The sequence below is a fragment of the Hippoglossus stenolepis genome, chromosome 4 (assembly GCF_022539355.2).
Source record: "Hippoglossus stenolepis isolate QCI-W04-F060 chromosome 4, HSTE1.2, whole genome shotgun sequence".
Lineage (NCBI taxonomy): Eukaryota > Metazoa > Chordata > Actinopteri > Pleuronectiformes > Pleuronectidae > Hippoglossus > Hippoglossus stenolepis.
Genome location: NC_061486.1, coordinates 2,868,755 through 2,885,727, shown reverse-complemented (window position 1 = coordinate 2,885,727; position 16,973 = coordinate 2,868,755). Strand labels below are relative to the sequence as shown.

The window sequence follows — 16,973 nt, the reverse complement described above, 5'->3', positions numbered from 1 at the left end:
TGGGGATAAAAATATCAACAGGATAATAATACCCGACAGGAACTTTAGTATCATGGTCTGTGAGATGAATTGTGCAGAATTCCACGTCCGACTCATGAAGCCACTGATCAGTGATGAAGCCAAATGAAATCCAGTGGTTCACACAGATGTTTATCAGAGTTCATACGACTGCTACGTGTCTGTTGTTGAATCATGATGCTCTTATACGGCTGCAGGGAGGTTAAAGCTCGACGCGTTAATCATGTTATTTTACTATGATTTCAAGATGATGAATCAAGCTGAGCTAAACGCAGGCCAGCGTGAAACAGGAAGATGTCCCATGTTTGAAATTTAAATGTGTCCAATCACAGGGGAAAATGGGCTTTTATGGTATCAGGTGCTGCTGTTTTAAGAAGGATTAAAAATATGTTGTTGATAATTAAAAATGTTCACAGACTAATAACAAACAGAAGAAAATGTTTTCGTCCTTCAATCTAATCCCTTTGTTTCCATAAACGCTGCTGCACCGGTGTCACCTCGGCTCCGATCTCAGAGCAGCACAGACTCAATGTCAATGTCTGCATCTGCTGCCGAGGTCAAGTGAAGGACGTCGTCCTTTGTCCCCACCTCCAACCGAGAGCGACCCTGCTCTCACACACACACACACACACGCGCTGAACACATGCACACACCAACACACTGCACAAAACCAGCCCTCTTAGTCGGCCTTCCCGGCTTTAATAAACCAAGTCGCACAGAAAAGGCTTTTGGAATATCGAGCAGTCCAAACAATGGGGGGAAATGGCATTGGGGTTTCCATGGCAACTGCTGCAAGCTGCTAAGAGGGCTGCTTTGAAAACATATGTCAGACTTGACTGGTGTGTTCACAGTGAGCCTAGCAACAGATTCTGTGTGCAGCCTATCACACTGTCTCGCACAGCGTTGGCTCGTCTAACATTTGACTTGTTGTGTGTCAGCGGGCAGACTCGGCCCAAGAGAGAACAGTAGTCCTAATTCTGATAGAGAGGAAGATGACCTGACTGTGAGATGTTTGTGTGGTCAAGTAATCCACTGGAAACGTCATGTTTTCATTCCAGCTCGTTCCTGTAAAGATTCTTAATGCAGCGAAATAAAAGAAACAAAACTGCCAATCCTGAAATCAACAAGAGCAAACGTGTGTCTCAGAGAAGCAAACATTCCAGACTCAGCGAGAACCGACGCAGTGACGAGCATCTCACTTCCCCTCAAGGCTGAGAACCCATCTCTCACCTGTCTCCTCCCCCTCTCTCTTTCATAACTGCAGCTGCAGAGTCACAGACTTCTCCGCTGCACCAGCACAGAGTCCTGATTCAACGAAGGTTCATCCATTCATTCGTCACATTTATTCACTGATTAATCATTTAAATCAAGGTTCAGGCCAAATGTTCACCTGTTTTCTGCCTGTGTTTTTCTGCCTTTTAAAAAAATAGGCCTGTGTGATCAAATTGTGATGTTTCATACGTGTGTTCATATGGAAAACAACTTTGTTTATATAGGCAAAAATCAAAAGCATTAAAAACCAGCCATAATAGCCGAGGACTCCAAAGGTGTACAGTGAACCAAGCAAATCTCTTTGTGTCCGTCTGAATTTAAAAGTTGCAGAAGGTTGATGTGAAGCTGTTAAACCTCTGGAGTGAAACACCGGAGCAGATGATTCTAAGTGTCTGACACCTCTGGCACCTCATCTCCTGCAAACTGTCGATATCAGTTTCCTTAAAGCAGCTGTAATCAATATGTCTTATATCACACGTCTGCTTGTCACAGGAGAGAGAAAGTTGTTTATAATAATAATAATAACCTGACTTTATTCATATAGAACTTTTCAAATCAATGTTAGTGCTTTAAAAGACCAAATTATAAAAGTAATTAAAACAGCACGTCGAGCGATCATTAATCCGAAACTACAAAATGTATAAATGAATGAAATAGATCAATGTAAGAATATTTAAAATAATCGAATAAATGTATAATCTTTTTCTCTCTGTCGCATGTTGATGAATTCCTGCAGAGGTGATGGGGGGGTTTGTAAGACGCAGGGAAGGAAGGAAGGAAGGAAGGAAGGAAGGAAGGAAGGAAGGAAGGAAGGAAGGAAGGAAGGAAGGAAGGAAGGAAGGAAGGAAGGAAGGAAGGAAATACATAAGATGAGACGGGAGAGAGGGGGAGACAAGGGAGGATTTGAAAAACAGAGGGAGGCTGATGGGGGGGGAGGAAGAGGAGGAGAGAAGATGCGTCATAGAAAAACATTAGTATGCAATCAAGTTGCTGGTGCGGTAAGGATCATCGTATCTGTCGACGGCTGCTGCTGCCTTTCAGATCTACACTGCAATGTCACACACACACACACACACACACACACACACACACACACACACACACACACACACACACACACACACACACACACACACACACACACACACACACACACACACAGCAGTACTTCTACTCCCTCCAATCTCTGGGACAAAATAGAGGGAAAGAATAGGAAAGAAAATATCGACTATTTCCATGTCAGTTTGCAGAAGAGCTTCATACATCCAGTTATTGATCCATGTCGCACTTTCAGCTTCAGCAGAGGGCTTATTAGAGTGTAACAACACACACACACACACACACACACACACACACACACACACACACACACACACACACACACACACACACACACACACACACACACACACAGTTTTGCACTGGCTTCCATTCAGTATGGACAGTTTAACCAAAACCTTTTCCCTAACCTTAACCATGAGTTAACAATTCACATCTAACCACTAACCTTAACCAGGAGCTCAGAAATTACCTTTAGTCTCATTCTCCTGAAGACGTGACAAAAACAAATATACACACATGGTAAAAATATCAGTATGTTCTCTGTATTCTCTTGAACATTTATTTAATTAGCAGAGAGGCAAGAGAGAGAGAGAACGCCTGCGTCAGAGATAAATGGAGGGATGGAGTTTGAATTGATTTTCAAAATGAAAACAACTCTATAATTATAGAAGAAAGAAAAAACTAACTAAACACACACTTTTCTTTCCTCTAACGTGGCCTCTGGCTCTGCAGGGGCACAAACACACACACACACACACACACACAAACACACACAGGAGAGTGAGTGTGTGTGTGTGTGTGTGGGGAGGGAATTTATTTGTTTGTTTGTTTTCCAACAGCGCTGGTAACAAACAGCCACTGCAGTATGTGTGTGTGTGTGTGTGTGTGTGTGTGTGTGTGTGTGTGTGTGTGTGTGTGTGTGTGTGTTGTTACTCAGGTAAAAGGTACACGTGAAGCGACAGTGAGCAGAGGAGCAAACTGAGGAAGCTTCAGCAGATTCAGTTTCTCTGCGGCAGAATTTAGGCTCGAGCCCTTTGTGATGTTTGTTCATCCAACAGCATGCCTGGATGTGTGTGTGTGTGTGTGTGTGTGTGTGTGTGTGTGTACTTCTGGTTGGGGGAGGTAAAGCGGGGGACTCCAAGACATTGATGAGCTGCACCCTCCTTCTCTCTCTCTCTCTTCTGCCCTCTCTCTATCTCTCTCTCTCCCTCTCCCCCTCCTCTCTACATCGCTGTAGTCCTTGGCAGGTCCACGTTTCCATGGCAACGCTCACATTGCCGCAGGCTGGCTGGAGCGAGGCGCGCTGGTTGAAAAGGAAAGCAGAGAGAGAGAGAGAGAGAGAGAGAGAGAGAGAGAGAGAGAGAGAGAGAGAGGGAGGGCAGGCGAGAATTGGTTCTCCAATTCATTACCCCCAAGAGCACCCCATCCCCTCCCCCCTCTCCATCCCCCATCCTCACCCCCAAATCTTATCGTTGGCAGCGGCTCGGCCGTGGAAAGGCCTCAGCTCTGCTCAGTAGTCTGAACACGTTGGATCCAAACTTCAGACTGCATTTATTATTCATCCTCCTCCTCCTCCTCCTCCTCCTCCTCCTCCTCCTCCTCCTCCTCCTCGGGAGACAGCACCGCAGCCTAACGCCCAGCAAACACACACACACACACACACACACACACACACACACACACACACACACACACACACACACACACACACACACACACACACACACACACACACACACACACAGGACAGCAGCATATTGCATCATTCTATCTCCTCTGGATGGTATAATGCATTACAGTGGAGACGCAGGCAGGTGTAAGATTACTGTCTGGAGATGGAGGGTCCAGCGGGCGAGAGGAACTCGCTGCCTCAGCTCACACTTTAGCCCCGTGACCTTCCAGCTGACTGTTGACGACAGGTGACGACGATGTGGTAAAATCTTGTTCCTGACTACAACAATCAGAAAGTACCTTCGTATGACGATGAATAAAAACAATAAGACAATAAACGTACTCCACCAAGGCCATCGCAACCACACAGATTCTTTGAAAGGAATAATTTGTTAATAACTAGACTTTATATCCTCGTGCAATCCTCTTTCCCCCAAGTAGAATTTCAGAGAGTGAGAATGTGAGAATACAGAAGGTAAAAGTTCGGAAACTTCACAGTGAGCGAGTGGACGCGTCTCAGGATGATGAAGAGGAGCCGAACACGTAGAAGACGCCAACTTGGAAATACGACAAGATTCCAGAGATTATCCTCACGTAACAACACACAAAGGACTTCCTCTGGTCACAAACTCTGAAGATAAATCCAGGGTGAAATATGGGATGTATGAGCTTTACTGTTTTTATGAGTATATGCACAGTGATTTGAACTGTGCTGTTTGTTGTGTGATGCGGTGGCTTGAAGTACAACTTCACTTAAAACTGCACAAAAGTTACTCATTTTGCTGCATTGTCTCTCAAAGTAATTCAAGAAATACTGACAGTAAAACCAAAAGGTATTTTCTGCTCGGGTTTCTTGCTGAATTAATTATTCCTGATGTTTTTAATCAAACACAAGGACTGAATTTCAGTTTCATAATAGAAACAGAAAGCACTCAGCCCTCCTCCTCCTCCTCCATTAAAGCCCGGCTGCTCCTCATCGCTCCGGCAGCTGCAGCTCCTTCACTCAAATGTCGCTCTGTGCTCCTCCAACACGAACCTGCCTCGCTGCCGGAGCCATGTTCTGACCTCTCGACCTCCGAGCTGCGGTGCTGAGCTGTGACAGTGCTGCATTCAAGTGGACTAACGCACTCCGCTGAGGGAGGTTGCTAAGGAACTGTTTGACTGAACAGGTCTGGAGCTGAATCCCACCTGGAACCCAACTTCCTCCGGCTGCACTGTTTTTCTTTATCTATTTGCTAAACCTCTCTATTTTAAAAAGGTATTGTTATTGTATGGGGTTCATTTTATTGACACAAAACTGACACTGAAGAATATCTATGACGAAATATCCATACATTGCTATCGATGAAGAGGAGGAGAGCAAGAGTTTCTTTGATGAATCAAGTAGATGTTGCTCATCGTGTTTCCTGTCTGGACAACATCCTCTTCCCAGTCGGGCATCTATGATCAACACTATCGCCGCAGCCTGCAGCCACAGTGGCTTCTGTGTAGCCCACGATTAAATGTCACGTTCACATGATGCCTGAAGAAACAGCTTTTGCACAACACTCCTGATTGTTGTTCGTGTGGTGCGCTGCGATGACCTTTACTGCAGTCCGCCACCAGGGGGGGATCAAGACACTTTGAATTCACTATCAAAGCAGCCATGTTGCCCAATAGACGGCCTTTAGTTGTGTCTGAGTTCAGCAGCCGTATCCTTCGGAGGCGCCGCTCTTACATTGGGCAAACCGAAATGAGACGGTCAGATCTTCGTGTTAGGTCACCGGCTTGTCCCGCCCTTACAGCCGTTACCTAGCAACAACCCTACAGACGAAAACGCTCTTCGTATTTTGGCCTAAATTCAGTTGGCTGGTGTAAAACCGAGCAGCCACCACGACTGGCTGAGAGGTGTCAGGTGTGTTCAGTAAACTAACAGGTCAGTGTAAAGGCTCGAGTGAATGAAAAATTAAGCGAAAGTGTAAGACACAGAATTCACAAGTGTAAAGTTATAAATGCAGAGAGAGCGGTTTGACTCATTTGTTTAAACTTCTAACCTCAAGCTCAGGCAGCCCACACACACACCACACACACACACACACACACACACACACACACACACACACACACACACACATAAATACACAGGCATATGCTCTCATGCACTCAAGCCTGCAGACTGTGGCCCTGAAGCACAGACGCTCACACACATTCAACATACCTGTGAGGATACACAGAAATCTGACTCACTGGGAAACGCTCCATCCAACATCTGACATCTGTGGTTTAATGGCTGCCTGTTAAACCCACAGAACGACACGTCATGATGCTGAGGCAAGTCCAAACCTATCAGGAGAAAACTATTTTGAAATTGTCTTACAGTTGTTTTTTTGTGTCTCTTGCAGGGGTTTGGGTGATTGCGGGTCTCGTTGACCCTTTGCAGGGAGTGAGGCTGGTAAATAAAGAGGTGGATGCAGAAGTGAGGATGGATCAATAAAAGCCTAACAGCATGTGCAGAGGGGTTATTACAGATGGTGAGAGTGTGATAGCGCCAGAGGGGCCCGAGCTCATTAGGAAGCAGGACCATACTCCAGTGCAGAGCAGGGAGAGAGGAGCAGTGAAGGGAGGAGGACGCAGAGCCTGCACTGAGATTTTTCACCTGAGTGAAACTGAGATGTGAAGATTCGCTGCCGTTTGGAAAATGGAAAAAAATAAAAAATCTGAATCCTTTCTTTGTGTGTTTTTACGACAGCAGCAGATCTGTGTCACATTAGTGAAAAGGTATGGTAGCATGCAAATAATGAGCTGAGGGGGTTCAGAGGCTGCAGCTCCACACAGGAAACAAACCGGACTGTGGCGCCATCTACCGGTCAGACCTGTCACTTCCTCTGTGGCGTTACAGATGTGGCTACACCGACACAGGTTTGCCTTTGCATGGTCTGACTTTGGGCAGTTTTACATTCACATATGTCATTGTCAATTGTATCAATCATTCAATCAAATTCTATTTGTATAGCCCATATTCACAAATTAGAATTTGTCTCATAGGGTTTAACAAGGTGTGACATCCTCTTCACTTAACCTTCAGCAAGAGTGAGGAAAAACTACAAATAAAAGAGTCATGAGAGGAATCCCAGAAGTGCAATAGACAAAATAACATTTACAACATTCATGATAAAAGACTGTGTAACATACATGTAGAGGTGCATCAGTGTTTGAAGTATTTATACAAAAAGAAAATGCTGGTAGAATGTGTGAGTAGGCATATTGTGTGTCTGAGTAATCTGGTTGTGATCATAATCCACAATCAGATGCCTCCACCATCAAGATTCAAGATCTACGAGACAAGTGCAGTGGTCAAGGTTACTCGTAATTTATAACTGTGAAAAGAGAATTTAGTGAATCCTCAGTGAATTATGTTCTGGGAAATCATCCAAACCTCATATGTTACAAGTTATATTTGTGCCACATCCATGCTATGGATCAAATACAGGGCTTTCCCATGTGTTGCTCTTTCTCTGCCGACCAATCACATTACAATATTTTGTGCAAAGCTGCAGTTTTCTTAAAACATGACTTTCAGTGAGCTGAGAGCTTTTAGCCATGACGGGTTCCTGCTTAGTTTGAGTCATGTAAAAGAAATTTAAAAGAACAGTGGTGGGATGTAGATAAGTGCTTTTACTTTGTTACTGTACTTAAGTACTTGGTCATGTGTCTGTACTTTGCTTAAGTAGATTCATTTTCAGGTACTTTTCACTTTTACTCCAAAGCATATATCAGCAAATATCTGTACTTTACATATCTTAAAATGTGTTTTCTTACATGTTCAGTTTATTATTTATAAAAGTAATCAATAACGAGTGGAATTGGTGCACGATCCAATCAGAGCGGGTAAAATTAGACTCTGCCTCCTTTAATGAGAACAAACTCCACCATGCATTAGGTAAATCCACTCAGCAAGTACTTTTACTTTAAGTCCAGTTAGAAGTAAAAGTATTTGCATGATACTTTAGTACTTCACACAGCAAAATGCTCCAGTACTTCCACCTCCACCAGTGAAAAGGAAATTTAGACGTCGCTGCTCAGTGAGAAACCTTCATCCATCAAGACTTTAATGCAGCAGTAGAGAGACAGAGCCTTGTGTAACGTGTATTGTGAAATAATTTTGGTGAACTCTCTAGTTTATCTAACACAAATCTTTTATTCTTCTGATGAGACAGCTGCTTCTGATATGTTGTTTTCCGGATTAGTAGAAAACTACAGTCCTGTAAATAAGACAGTTGTTTCCTGCAGTTGCACAACATAAAAGCCACAGAGTTACAACACAAGTACAAGAGTCATTCCGTCTGGATGGAGTCAGTGTGTTAACAAGGCATGAGAGGAACATGTTGTGCTGCAGTCCAACACTGGCAGGAGCCGATTGCACGACAAAGAAAAACACCACCACCGTTTTTTTTCTTTCAATTCATTTAATCACGTTTGGAGTTTGTTCTCCAACATGTGTTTCCCTGCACACACGTAATTCCTGCAGTGCATGTGACTCAGCTCCAGCTACTAACAGCCTTACGTGACACTGAACCATTATTCTGCCATTGTAACCGCTCTGGTTTTTCTGAGTCAGCAGCCAAACTGGTGACGTTACTTCCCCCAGTAACGTAAATATGTACACAAACACAGAAACACTGTCCCACACAATCGGCCACGACTTGACAGACGCTGGTGGAAAACACAGAAATTCCTCCTGTACGTTCTCATTACCCGTCACTCGTAGTCGCCTGCAGCTGCACACAGGCTCTGTGTGTCATACTGAGCTCAGGATTATAAGAACATTGGATTTGACGATGCTGGAACGAACCCACTTTATAATTTGTGTCCGAATTTAACTGATTCAAGATGTATTTTCTCCTTTTTTCCCAAACTACAATGCCCTGCTTTATATAATCTCTCAACTATCAATAGCATGGATTGAATTAAGCTTCTTTCAGACCTGCACTGAACTCCACACATTCTCCGGAGGGGCTGTATGTGACAACAAAAATGTCCGTGTGAGAGGCTCCGGACATTCTCCAGAGTTTCTCCTGCCAGGCCCCTAATAAAAACTTTGGACAATGTTTGAGGGAGCTGACGTGAGAACATGGCAGGAGAAGCTCCGGAGGATTTACCGCGAGCGAGTAGGCGTGTTGATGGCGTTTCTAACACGCAAGAAACGCAAAACTCTCAGGATGAAACGTGGAGCGTCGCGCACCAAGTGAAGATGTCAGAGCTTTCGGTGATAAGAGCGGACGCTGGTGTCGATGTGCTGTAAACGACAACACGTGATCTCCACAGCAGCATTTAAACGTCCCGCCTCCGCCTGCTGCACCAACTCTCACCTGAACGCCCCAGAGATTTCTGTGTGGAGAAGCTGAGTGGAGAATCTCATGCTGCGTGGTTAATGTGTGAAAGAAAACGCCAGAGAAAGTCTGGAGCCAGAGGTGCGGACATCCTCCAGAGCTCGTGCCTGAAAACAACTTCAGAAGGAAATGGACTCCCAGGCGATTTTAGAAAGTCAAAACTAAACAAAACTTAAAGACAACAACAGACTAGTCGTCATCAGTTTTGCTTTTCTTCTTCTTTTTCTTCTTCTTTACCAATCCTTCCCCTTCATCACCATACGAAGTGTCCATTGGTTCACATTTCACCGTTACCTCTTCAGCCTTTACCTCCACACTGGGCTCCACTCCCTCTTCCACCTCCTCTCGCTCCCTGTCCTTCTTTTTCTTCTTCTTCTTCCTCTTCTCCTCTGGGAGCTCTGTCATCACTTCATCCTTAATTTCAGCTTCAAGTTCCACTTTCACCAACTCCTCCGACTCCTCTCGCTCCAACTTTATCTGCTTTTCTTTCTTTTTCTTCTTCTTCTTCCTCCTCCCCTCACCCTCTTCCTCATTTCCTGCTTCCTCTATGTATCGTTTGACTACCAGGGGCCGGAGAGTTGTAGACGAGGGCCCGAAGGCGGCTCCGTCCGTCTCGTTCTCTGCCACACAGGTCAGCGTGGGAGTCCTACTGCCAAAGGGTTGGAATCGCTGTTTCAGCCCCGGTGGTATGGAGGGTGCAGGAGCGGCGGGGATGACCTGAGGAGCCCAGTTAGCGCTGGTGTTTCCGTAGCTCTCACACACATTTATCAAGCCTGAAAAAGCAGGAGCGAAAGCAACGCCATCCGACGACTGCTTGTCTGTGGTGAGCAAGTGGAGCTCTGAGGTGCCGTGGGACGACGCCAGGATGCTGTAGATCTTCTGGCCGCTGGCAGTCGTGGCTCCGCCTGCAGCTGTGGGAACCTTCACGGTCTCCAGGCCTGAGAGAGGAACCTTGATGCCACTGAAACTGGACGGAGGGAGGAGACAAGTGGTTAGGGACCATTCAAACAATGTGGGCGAAGTTCACTTGATTTAGTCGAGCTACTGTTGAATTTAGGGAAATATACTTCAAAGGTTTGACAGTGCGAGAGAAACAGAGACATGTTTACAGGGTGAAGACTGTGCCCACCATTCTGGATCGAAGTTGGCCGGAGCTTTAATGAGCCATAACTCGTTCTTGTTGTTGCTCAGACTCTCAGTCCGTGTGCTGCTGCAGGGGGCGTGGCAGAAAGACACAAAGTCAGCAGGACACTGGTACCTGGTCTTCTTCTTCTTCTCTGTGGAGCCAAAGAGCATGACTTCATCAAGAGAAAACACACAGGACAATAACAAGGACTAGACATTAATAAGATTTAACTTTCTGGCTTATACCAATATAACAAAGCAATGTTAATAATTCATGTAATATAAGTGTCATCTAGAGCAAAATAACTAAATGTCTGGTTAGGAATTAACGATGTGGCCAAAATTATATCAAGATAGAAATGTTCATATCAGTCAATTGAAGTGAACTGAGTGACGGTTATAGTTTTAAAACTCTTCTTCATGAGAGAAAGATGAATACTTGAGAAACATCAAAACATTTTGTGTGATGTATTTTCTGTTTTTAAGTCTGTGAAGCACTTTGCAAGGTGCTATACAAAAATAAATGTGTTTAATATTGTAAGAAAAGTAAGAAACGAGTAAAAGTACAACATAAACACAAAGAACTGCAAAAATATGGACAATGTAATTAAACTATATCGAGAGGGTAACAATAGAAGTGTAAAAGTGACGTAATGTTTATTGTTACTTAACTACAACGTGAAACTAAACCAACTAGCAGTGATGAGTAGCATCTCTGCGAACCAGCAGCAGCTCGACGTGTGACCTCACCTTGTGGTTTGTGTTGTGTTCCTGCAGCTCGAGGCTCCTCTTCCTCTTCACTGGATGAAGATGAAACGACTTTGGGCATTTTATGAACTTGTTTTAAGGCAAACGAGCCTCAAGCCGCTGAAGTGAAGCAGCTTCCTGGCTGCGGACTCGTGGCTGCCGGGGGGAGACGCACATGTGTTGACACGGGATGAACTCCGAACTCGTAAGTACGTCACTTCCGTGCTGGGGTTGGTGGTTGTAGTTCCGCGGCTTTGATCCAAGAATCTGTTTGTGCTTTGAAGATGACGCGAGGGACACTACAACTCCCGTGATGCACCTCGCCCGGGGTTACGTAACGTCGCAGCGTCGGTGGGAGCAGCGGTGACAGCAGCGGATCGGGGCCGAAGATAAACAAAACAAAACGGACGAAAAAGAGCGAAAACCACGCGGAGGTCTGCGTCGATTTCTCCTCCGCGTCATGCGTAACGTTGTTCTGACGCGTTTCCACTTCCGCTAACGCAGCAACGCGAGGGCGCGCACCTGTGAGGCCAAAGAGGGTCACCGAGCTAACGTGTGCTAGCTTAGCAGGGGCTAGCCACCTGGAGCAGCCATGTCGTCCCCCTCGTCCTCCTCCAGGCGCCAGTGGTGCTACCTGTGCGACCTGCCCAAGATGCCCTGGACCGTGGTGTGGGACTTCAGCGAGGTGGTGTGCCGCGGCTGCGTCAACTACGAGGGGGCGAACCAGATCGAGTTCCTCATCGCGAGCGCCCGGCAGCTGAAGCGCAGCCACGGGATGCAGGACGGCAGCGTCCGGTCACCGGGTCCCTCGCCCAACAAGCACGGGTCCACCGGGCGGGCGGAGGCGGCGGGAGACGGAGGCAGGCCCCACGCGGACCGCTTCGACCGGGGGGGCAGAGGAGAGGGCGCCGGGGCGGCTGTTCGCGTGCCGCCCAACGGGCTGCACCGCGACGGGCAGCCGCCTCCGGAGCTGAACCGCCAGAGCCCCAGCGGCAGCCGGAGACCCATGCTGGGAGCTGCCATCCCTCCCAGTCTGGTGACGAGCATCGCAGGGATCCCCCACGGGCTGCTCGCGGGCATGCCGACGGGGCTCACCGCCAGGACAGCCCCCATGAGCAGCACCATGATCTTCCCCGCCCCGGTGCTGGCCGAGATGAGCCGCAGGCAGCTGGGCATAGGGATGGGGATCGCCCCCTTTATCACCCCGGAGCTGGAGCGGGAGCTCAGCTCGTCCCAGAATCAGCCCAAGACCCAGACCCAGGTCCACACTGTGGCCGGCAGCAGCAAAAGCACAGGCCTCCCCTCCTCGTCCTCCTCCATGGCGGGAGGTGTGAGCCAGACGAGCCCCAAGCCGGCCTCGTCTCCAGCCAGGCAGCCGCGCCCCCTCACCTCCAGGTCCGGGGGGGAGCTCCTGGGCTCCAGCTCCTCAGCAGAGGCGGCCACCACAGCTGCGGCGTTACCCCACAGTGGAGCCTCCGAGCTGGGATCAGCGTCCACCAGCAACACCCTTTCTACAGGAAACACTCTGTCCTGCACCTTGTGTCACGAGCGGCTGGAGGACACACACTTTGTCCAGTGTCCATCAGTGCCAGGCCACAGGTTTGTGCAGACTCTGGTCGTTATTGTTAGACTTAAACAAATACTTGGTTATCACTAAAATAACAATTTGTTTGTGTCTCTCTGAAAGTTGTAATACCTTGTTTCTTTTCGACCTCTACCACATGTAGGTTCTGCTTCCCGTGCACCAGGGTGTACATCCAGAGCCGGAGGGGAGATGGGGAGGTGTACTGCCCCAGTGGAGAGCGCTGTCCGTTGGATAACTCTCCCAACAGCCCCCCTTGGGCCTTCATGCAGGGAGAGGTCTCCACGATACTGGGCACTGGTGGAGCAGGACCTGCAGCAGCTCCTGCACCCGGAGCCGGGTCAGGGCCCGGACCTGCAGCTGCCAATACGTCCGGGGCAGGGAGTGGAGGCGGATCTGGGAATGGAGACATCTCTGTTAAGAAAGAGAGAGAGACGTGATGGTGATTTCCATGGAAACCAAGACCCAACACAGCAACAGGCAGGTCCGCAGACATCTGACCGCTCATCTGAAGCCTGGCGGCATTTTACGAGAACGCTCCTTAGTTTACTTTTTTAGTTTTGATGTAGTTTGCAGAGTTAAATCTCTGACAGCAGCGAGGCCAGTTATCAAATCACCAAAGTTTTATCCTCCAGGTTCTACAGGATTTTGGAATAACGAATTTAATCATAGCTAGAAATGATCAATCAGGCTGCAAAGATGTTGTTTAAAAACATATTTATAAGGAGCCATCACAGTGTCATTACTGTGTCTGTTTCTCTGAGAGTGATGTGTAATTAAATACCATGTCTTTGTTTCTTTTTGTCACCTCAGAGTCGTATCCCACACCACAAGGAGAAGTCTGACCCGGACCTCAGACATCCAGAGGAGTAAACACAGCGACTCACAGTAAAACTCCACTACACAGGTCTTAACTCCACCTACTCACACCCCCCACTGGTTCAGACTGAAGTTGCAAAGGCTGCCTTCACAAATTGACATTACTGCTTTTTATTATTTTTTTATTTTCTAAACAAAGGTCGACTTTGCCAACTTCTAATGTAAATTCTGATATAATGAGAATGTGAAATCAAATTGAATTTATCACATCAATTGTCTCAGTGCATCCTTGACATCCTGAGCTTCCCCCCTCTGGAAAAACAATCTCAAGTCAAATCTTTATTCCAGAAAACAGCAGAGATCTTTATCGAGACAGTGAATGTGTAACTGAGTATATCTGTTAAAAAGGCCATTCATCATCATCACCATGTACGGCTGGAATCACATATTCTGGACCAATCAACAACTGAACAGTGGCTACTTCTGTAGAGTTCACAGTAGCTGGTTCAAACAGGTGATTGACTTCAGCAGCTTTCAGCAAGATGTCTCCCTTTTCTACAAAAAAAAAAAAGAAAATCTTCAAGATGCACTTTAAGAAGCAAACATCAACGAGACTACAACACAGCTGATGTCTCAATTTGTCTTTCTATGGCCACACATTCATTAATCTGTACTGGTTTTCACATATGAACTCCAGACATTGTCCGATTTTCACGACTGCAGCACACAACTGGAAACTGTTTGTGTGAGACGCGTTCACGTGTTGAAATTATTCGTTGGCGTTCAGGAGGCAGGATGTTAATGTCATGAATGTGTCTGCTCGCCCGCTGTGATTCCTTTTAGACAATCCCCTGCTCTATTCACACATCGACTCGATCAGACATTAGATTTTATGTTCTGTGACCTTTGCTGTCATGCATACACCTCCTCCAGGTAATGTCTAGAAAGGTTCAGGGCGTTCGTGCATGTGTCAAAGCAGCCCTGAGCTGGTATTGGTTTTGTTTGCCCACGGTAGCTAGCTCTAACTGCGTACTGTAGCTTGTTGGTGATATTTTCTGTTTCATATAACCTTTCCCCAGACTCACACTAAGTAGCCATTGTCCAGTGTTAGTTGTTAACGGTTCATTCAATATTGTGTTTGCACGAGAAAGCACAAAATCAGTTCCAACACAAACATTAAAAATGCAGTAGCCACGGTTGTTGTGTATCTTTTCCCTCGTTGATGAACAAACTGACTCCGACTGTTCGGAACAAGTCAGAAATGATCTGTCTCAGACAAAAAGACATTTTTTTAAAAAAACATTTGAGCTTAACTGACAAGAAATTGACAGCAGCGACCACAGCGTGTATCTGAAACGCAGATGAGACTGTTTTATGACTGAATCCATGTCCTGGTGTACAATCATTTTTTCTTTTTTCAAACTAATTGAACAAAAAATACTCCACTAAAACATGACCTGCTCGTGCAAACCCACTCGAGCTGGGGACAGGAAAAGCCAGTTTGTCTTTGCGGTTGCTTTTCGTCCACTTTACGTGAAGCTGACTTTGACCCGGAGAGACGAGAATGTTTGCTGAGCAGAAACAAGCGGTTTGTCTGTTGGAGCATCGAGCAGCGACAGAATCTCTGTGTTTGACTGTATTTCATTCAACGTTGCTTTCATATAAGATGCAGCCCGGCCTCCGCTTTACCCCGAATGTATATGAAGATATCTATTGATAGACCTAGGACTATATTTTTTACTAGAATATTAAATGTTCTATACTGTATAGACCTATAATAGTATGTATGTGCAATCCTTAGTCATAGTATATGCAACAGTTTGGAAATGTAATTAAAAAACGACTGCGTATCATTTCTTAAACCCTTTGTTTTTTAAAGGGAGAACCCACCTAAAAAGATTTAATATCAGTTTCTCTCAAACAAGAAAAACTTCTATTGAATCAATATTCATAAGAACATTTTAAGTTTTAATCTTAAACAAAGTTTGTTTAGTCTGCTTTCCTTTCATACTCAATAATTACAGATGTTCCAATACTATTTTTCCTTTCCTGATACCGATTCTGATACCTCAAAATATATATATATAAAATGTACTTTAAAAGCTGTATGATACTAACCAAGAACTGAAAAAGCACACAGATGAGTAAATATAGGATTACTTACGATTACTTGCTTTGAATATCTGGTAAAGTGCACTTCCAGCGTGGAATATTTCCTAATTGTTGACATATTATCTCGCTCCACTACATCACTGGAAATCACTTTTTCTCGCAGCTCAAAAACATTTCAGCAGTAACAGTACGTCGCAGCTGCTGTTCTGGAGCCACCAAGAGATAATATTACGAGAAAAAGTCATAATTTCATGAGAATTAAGTCGTAATTTTACATGATCAGAGGCACTTCTGATGCTGGTATTGGGAACATCTCTATCAGTAATATCAATGACCACAGACGTACTTCTAATCCTGTTTGTCACATTAAAACAGACACATTACACATTAAGAGATTTAATTTCCTAAATTGAACAATCCAACATATCAATCTCCACAGATTAGCATGGATTAGTTTTTTGGTGGTTTCTCTCTTTATGTGCCGTGTGTACTCGCCCGTACAGACGCACAAACAAACCAAAGGTCATTTTATGTCCAAACGGATGTTTCTGGATGTAAATGTTTTATGATAAAATATATATATTGCTATATTTCTTGGCCAGGTCTTCACCGGTTCCCTTCATCAAGCCGGTACAGTACACGGGCCGATGCAGGTCGACTGTACTTTTGGGATTTTACATATAAAAGTCTACAGTATTCAGCAGGAACCTAATATAGGCCTTCGATACTGAGAGAATATCCCACTGATCAGGTGTGTCGTAGAGAAATGTCCTTTGAAGAAGTGGAATTTAAGTTTAATATGCACTGATACATCATGCAATCCCTTGTTAAGTGCCTTTTTAAAATGTTTACCGTCTCTGTGTGTGTGTGTGTGTGTGTGCGTGCGCGTGTGCGTGTGTGTGTGTCTGGGAACCTCAGGGGAAGTAGAGTGCAATGGCTTTTTTATTGTCTCGTCAATGATTAACCTGAATCTGTTTCCCTTCAATCGCCATCAGACGGCTTTTGCTTTTATCTGAAGCCTTTGTAAAAGTATGAAGGCCATCCTTTGTTTGGATACGGCTCTCTCTCTCTCTCTCTCTCTCTCTCTCTCTTTCTGTTTCTTTCTGTTTCTTTTCATTTGTTATTTTTAGATCTGTTGGTTTTAATGTAGCTTCATGTACAAAATAGAAACCAGGAATAAATGGGATGGAAACTTG

General features: G+C 45.4%; 2 protein-coding genes across 3 annotated transcripts; one reads left to right on the top strand and one right to left on the bottom strand.

The window, feature by feature from the left end:
• Positions 1 to 8,177: 8,177 nt before the first annotated feature.
• Positions 8,178 to 11,487, bottom strand: polr1g (RNA polymerase I subunit G). Its single transcript, XM_035153928.2, has 3 exons — positions 11,268 to 11,487; positions 10,522 to 10,669; positions 8,178 to 10,359 (listed from the first exon to the last, which is right to left on the bottom strand). The coding sequence occupies exons 1-3, from the start codon at positions 11,344 to 11,346 to the stop codon at positions 9,582 to 9,584; spliced, it is 1,005 nt and encodes a 334-aa protein (XP_035009819.2). The 5' UTR covers positions 11,347 to 11,487; the 3' UTR covers positions 8,178 to 9,581.
• Positions 11,488 to 11,596: 109 nt separating this feature from the next.
• Positions 11,597 to 16,973, top strand: irf2bp1 (interferon regulatory factor 2 binding protein 1). 2 transcript variants are annotated; one of them, XM_035153927.2, is made up of 3 exons: positions 11,597 to 12,863; positions 12,992 to 13,326; positions 13,660 to 16,973. In XM_035153927.2, exons 1-2 carry the CDS (start codon positions 11,857 to 11,859, stop codon positions 13,284 to 13,286), a joined length of 1,302 nt encoding a protein of 433 aa, XP_035009818.1. In that variant the 5' UTR covers positions 11,597 to 11,856; the 3' UTR covers positions 13,287 to 13,326; positions 13,660 to 16,973. The 2 variants fall into 2 exon arrangements, with proteins under 2 accessions (XP_035009818.1, XP_035009817.1); XM_035153926.2 differs by having other exon boundaries at positions 12,992 to 13,330.

Excerpts from the sequence above, each read along its gene's own strand:
- polr1g (XM_035153928.2), bottom strand. The coding sequence starts at position 11,346 with ATGCCCAAAGTCGTTTCATCTTCATCCAGTGAAGAGGAAGAGGAGCCT. Across the intron at positions 10,670-11,267 it reads AACACAACACAAACCACAAG|AGAAGAAGAAGAAGACCAGG; the intron begins GTGAGGTCACAC and ends TTGGCTCCACAG. Across the intron at positions 10,360-10,521 it reads GCCAACTTCGATCCAGAATG|TTTCAGTGGCATCAAGGTTC; the intron begins GTGGGCACAGTC and ends CCCTCCGTCCAG.
- irf2bp1 (XM_035153927.2), top strand. The coding sequence starts at position 11,857 with ATGTCGTCCCCCTCGTCCTCCTCCAGGCGCCAGTGGTGCTACCTGTGC. Across the intron at positions 12,864-12,991 it reads CCATCAGTGCCAGGCCACAG|GTTCTGCTTCCCGTGCACCA; the intron begins GTTTGTGCAGAC and ends TACCACATGTAG.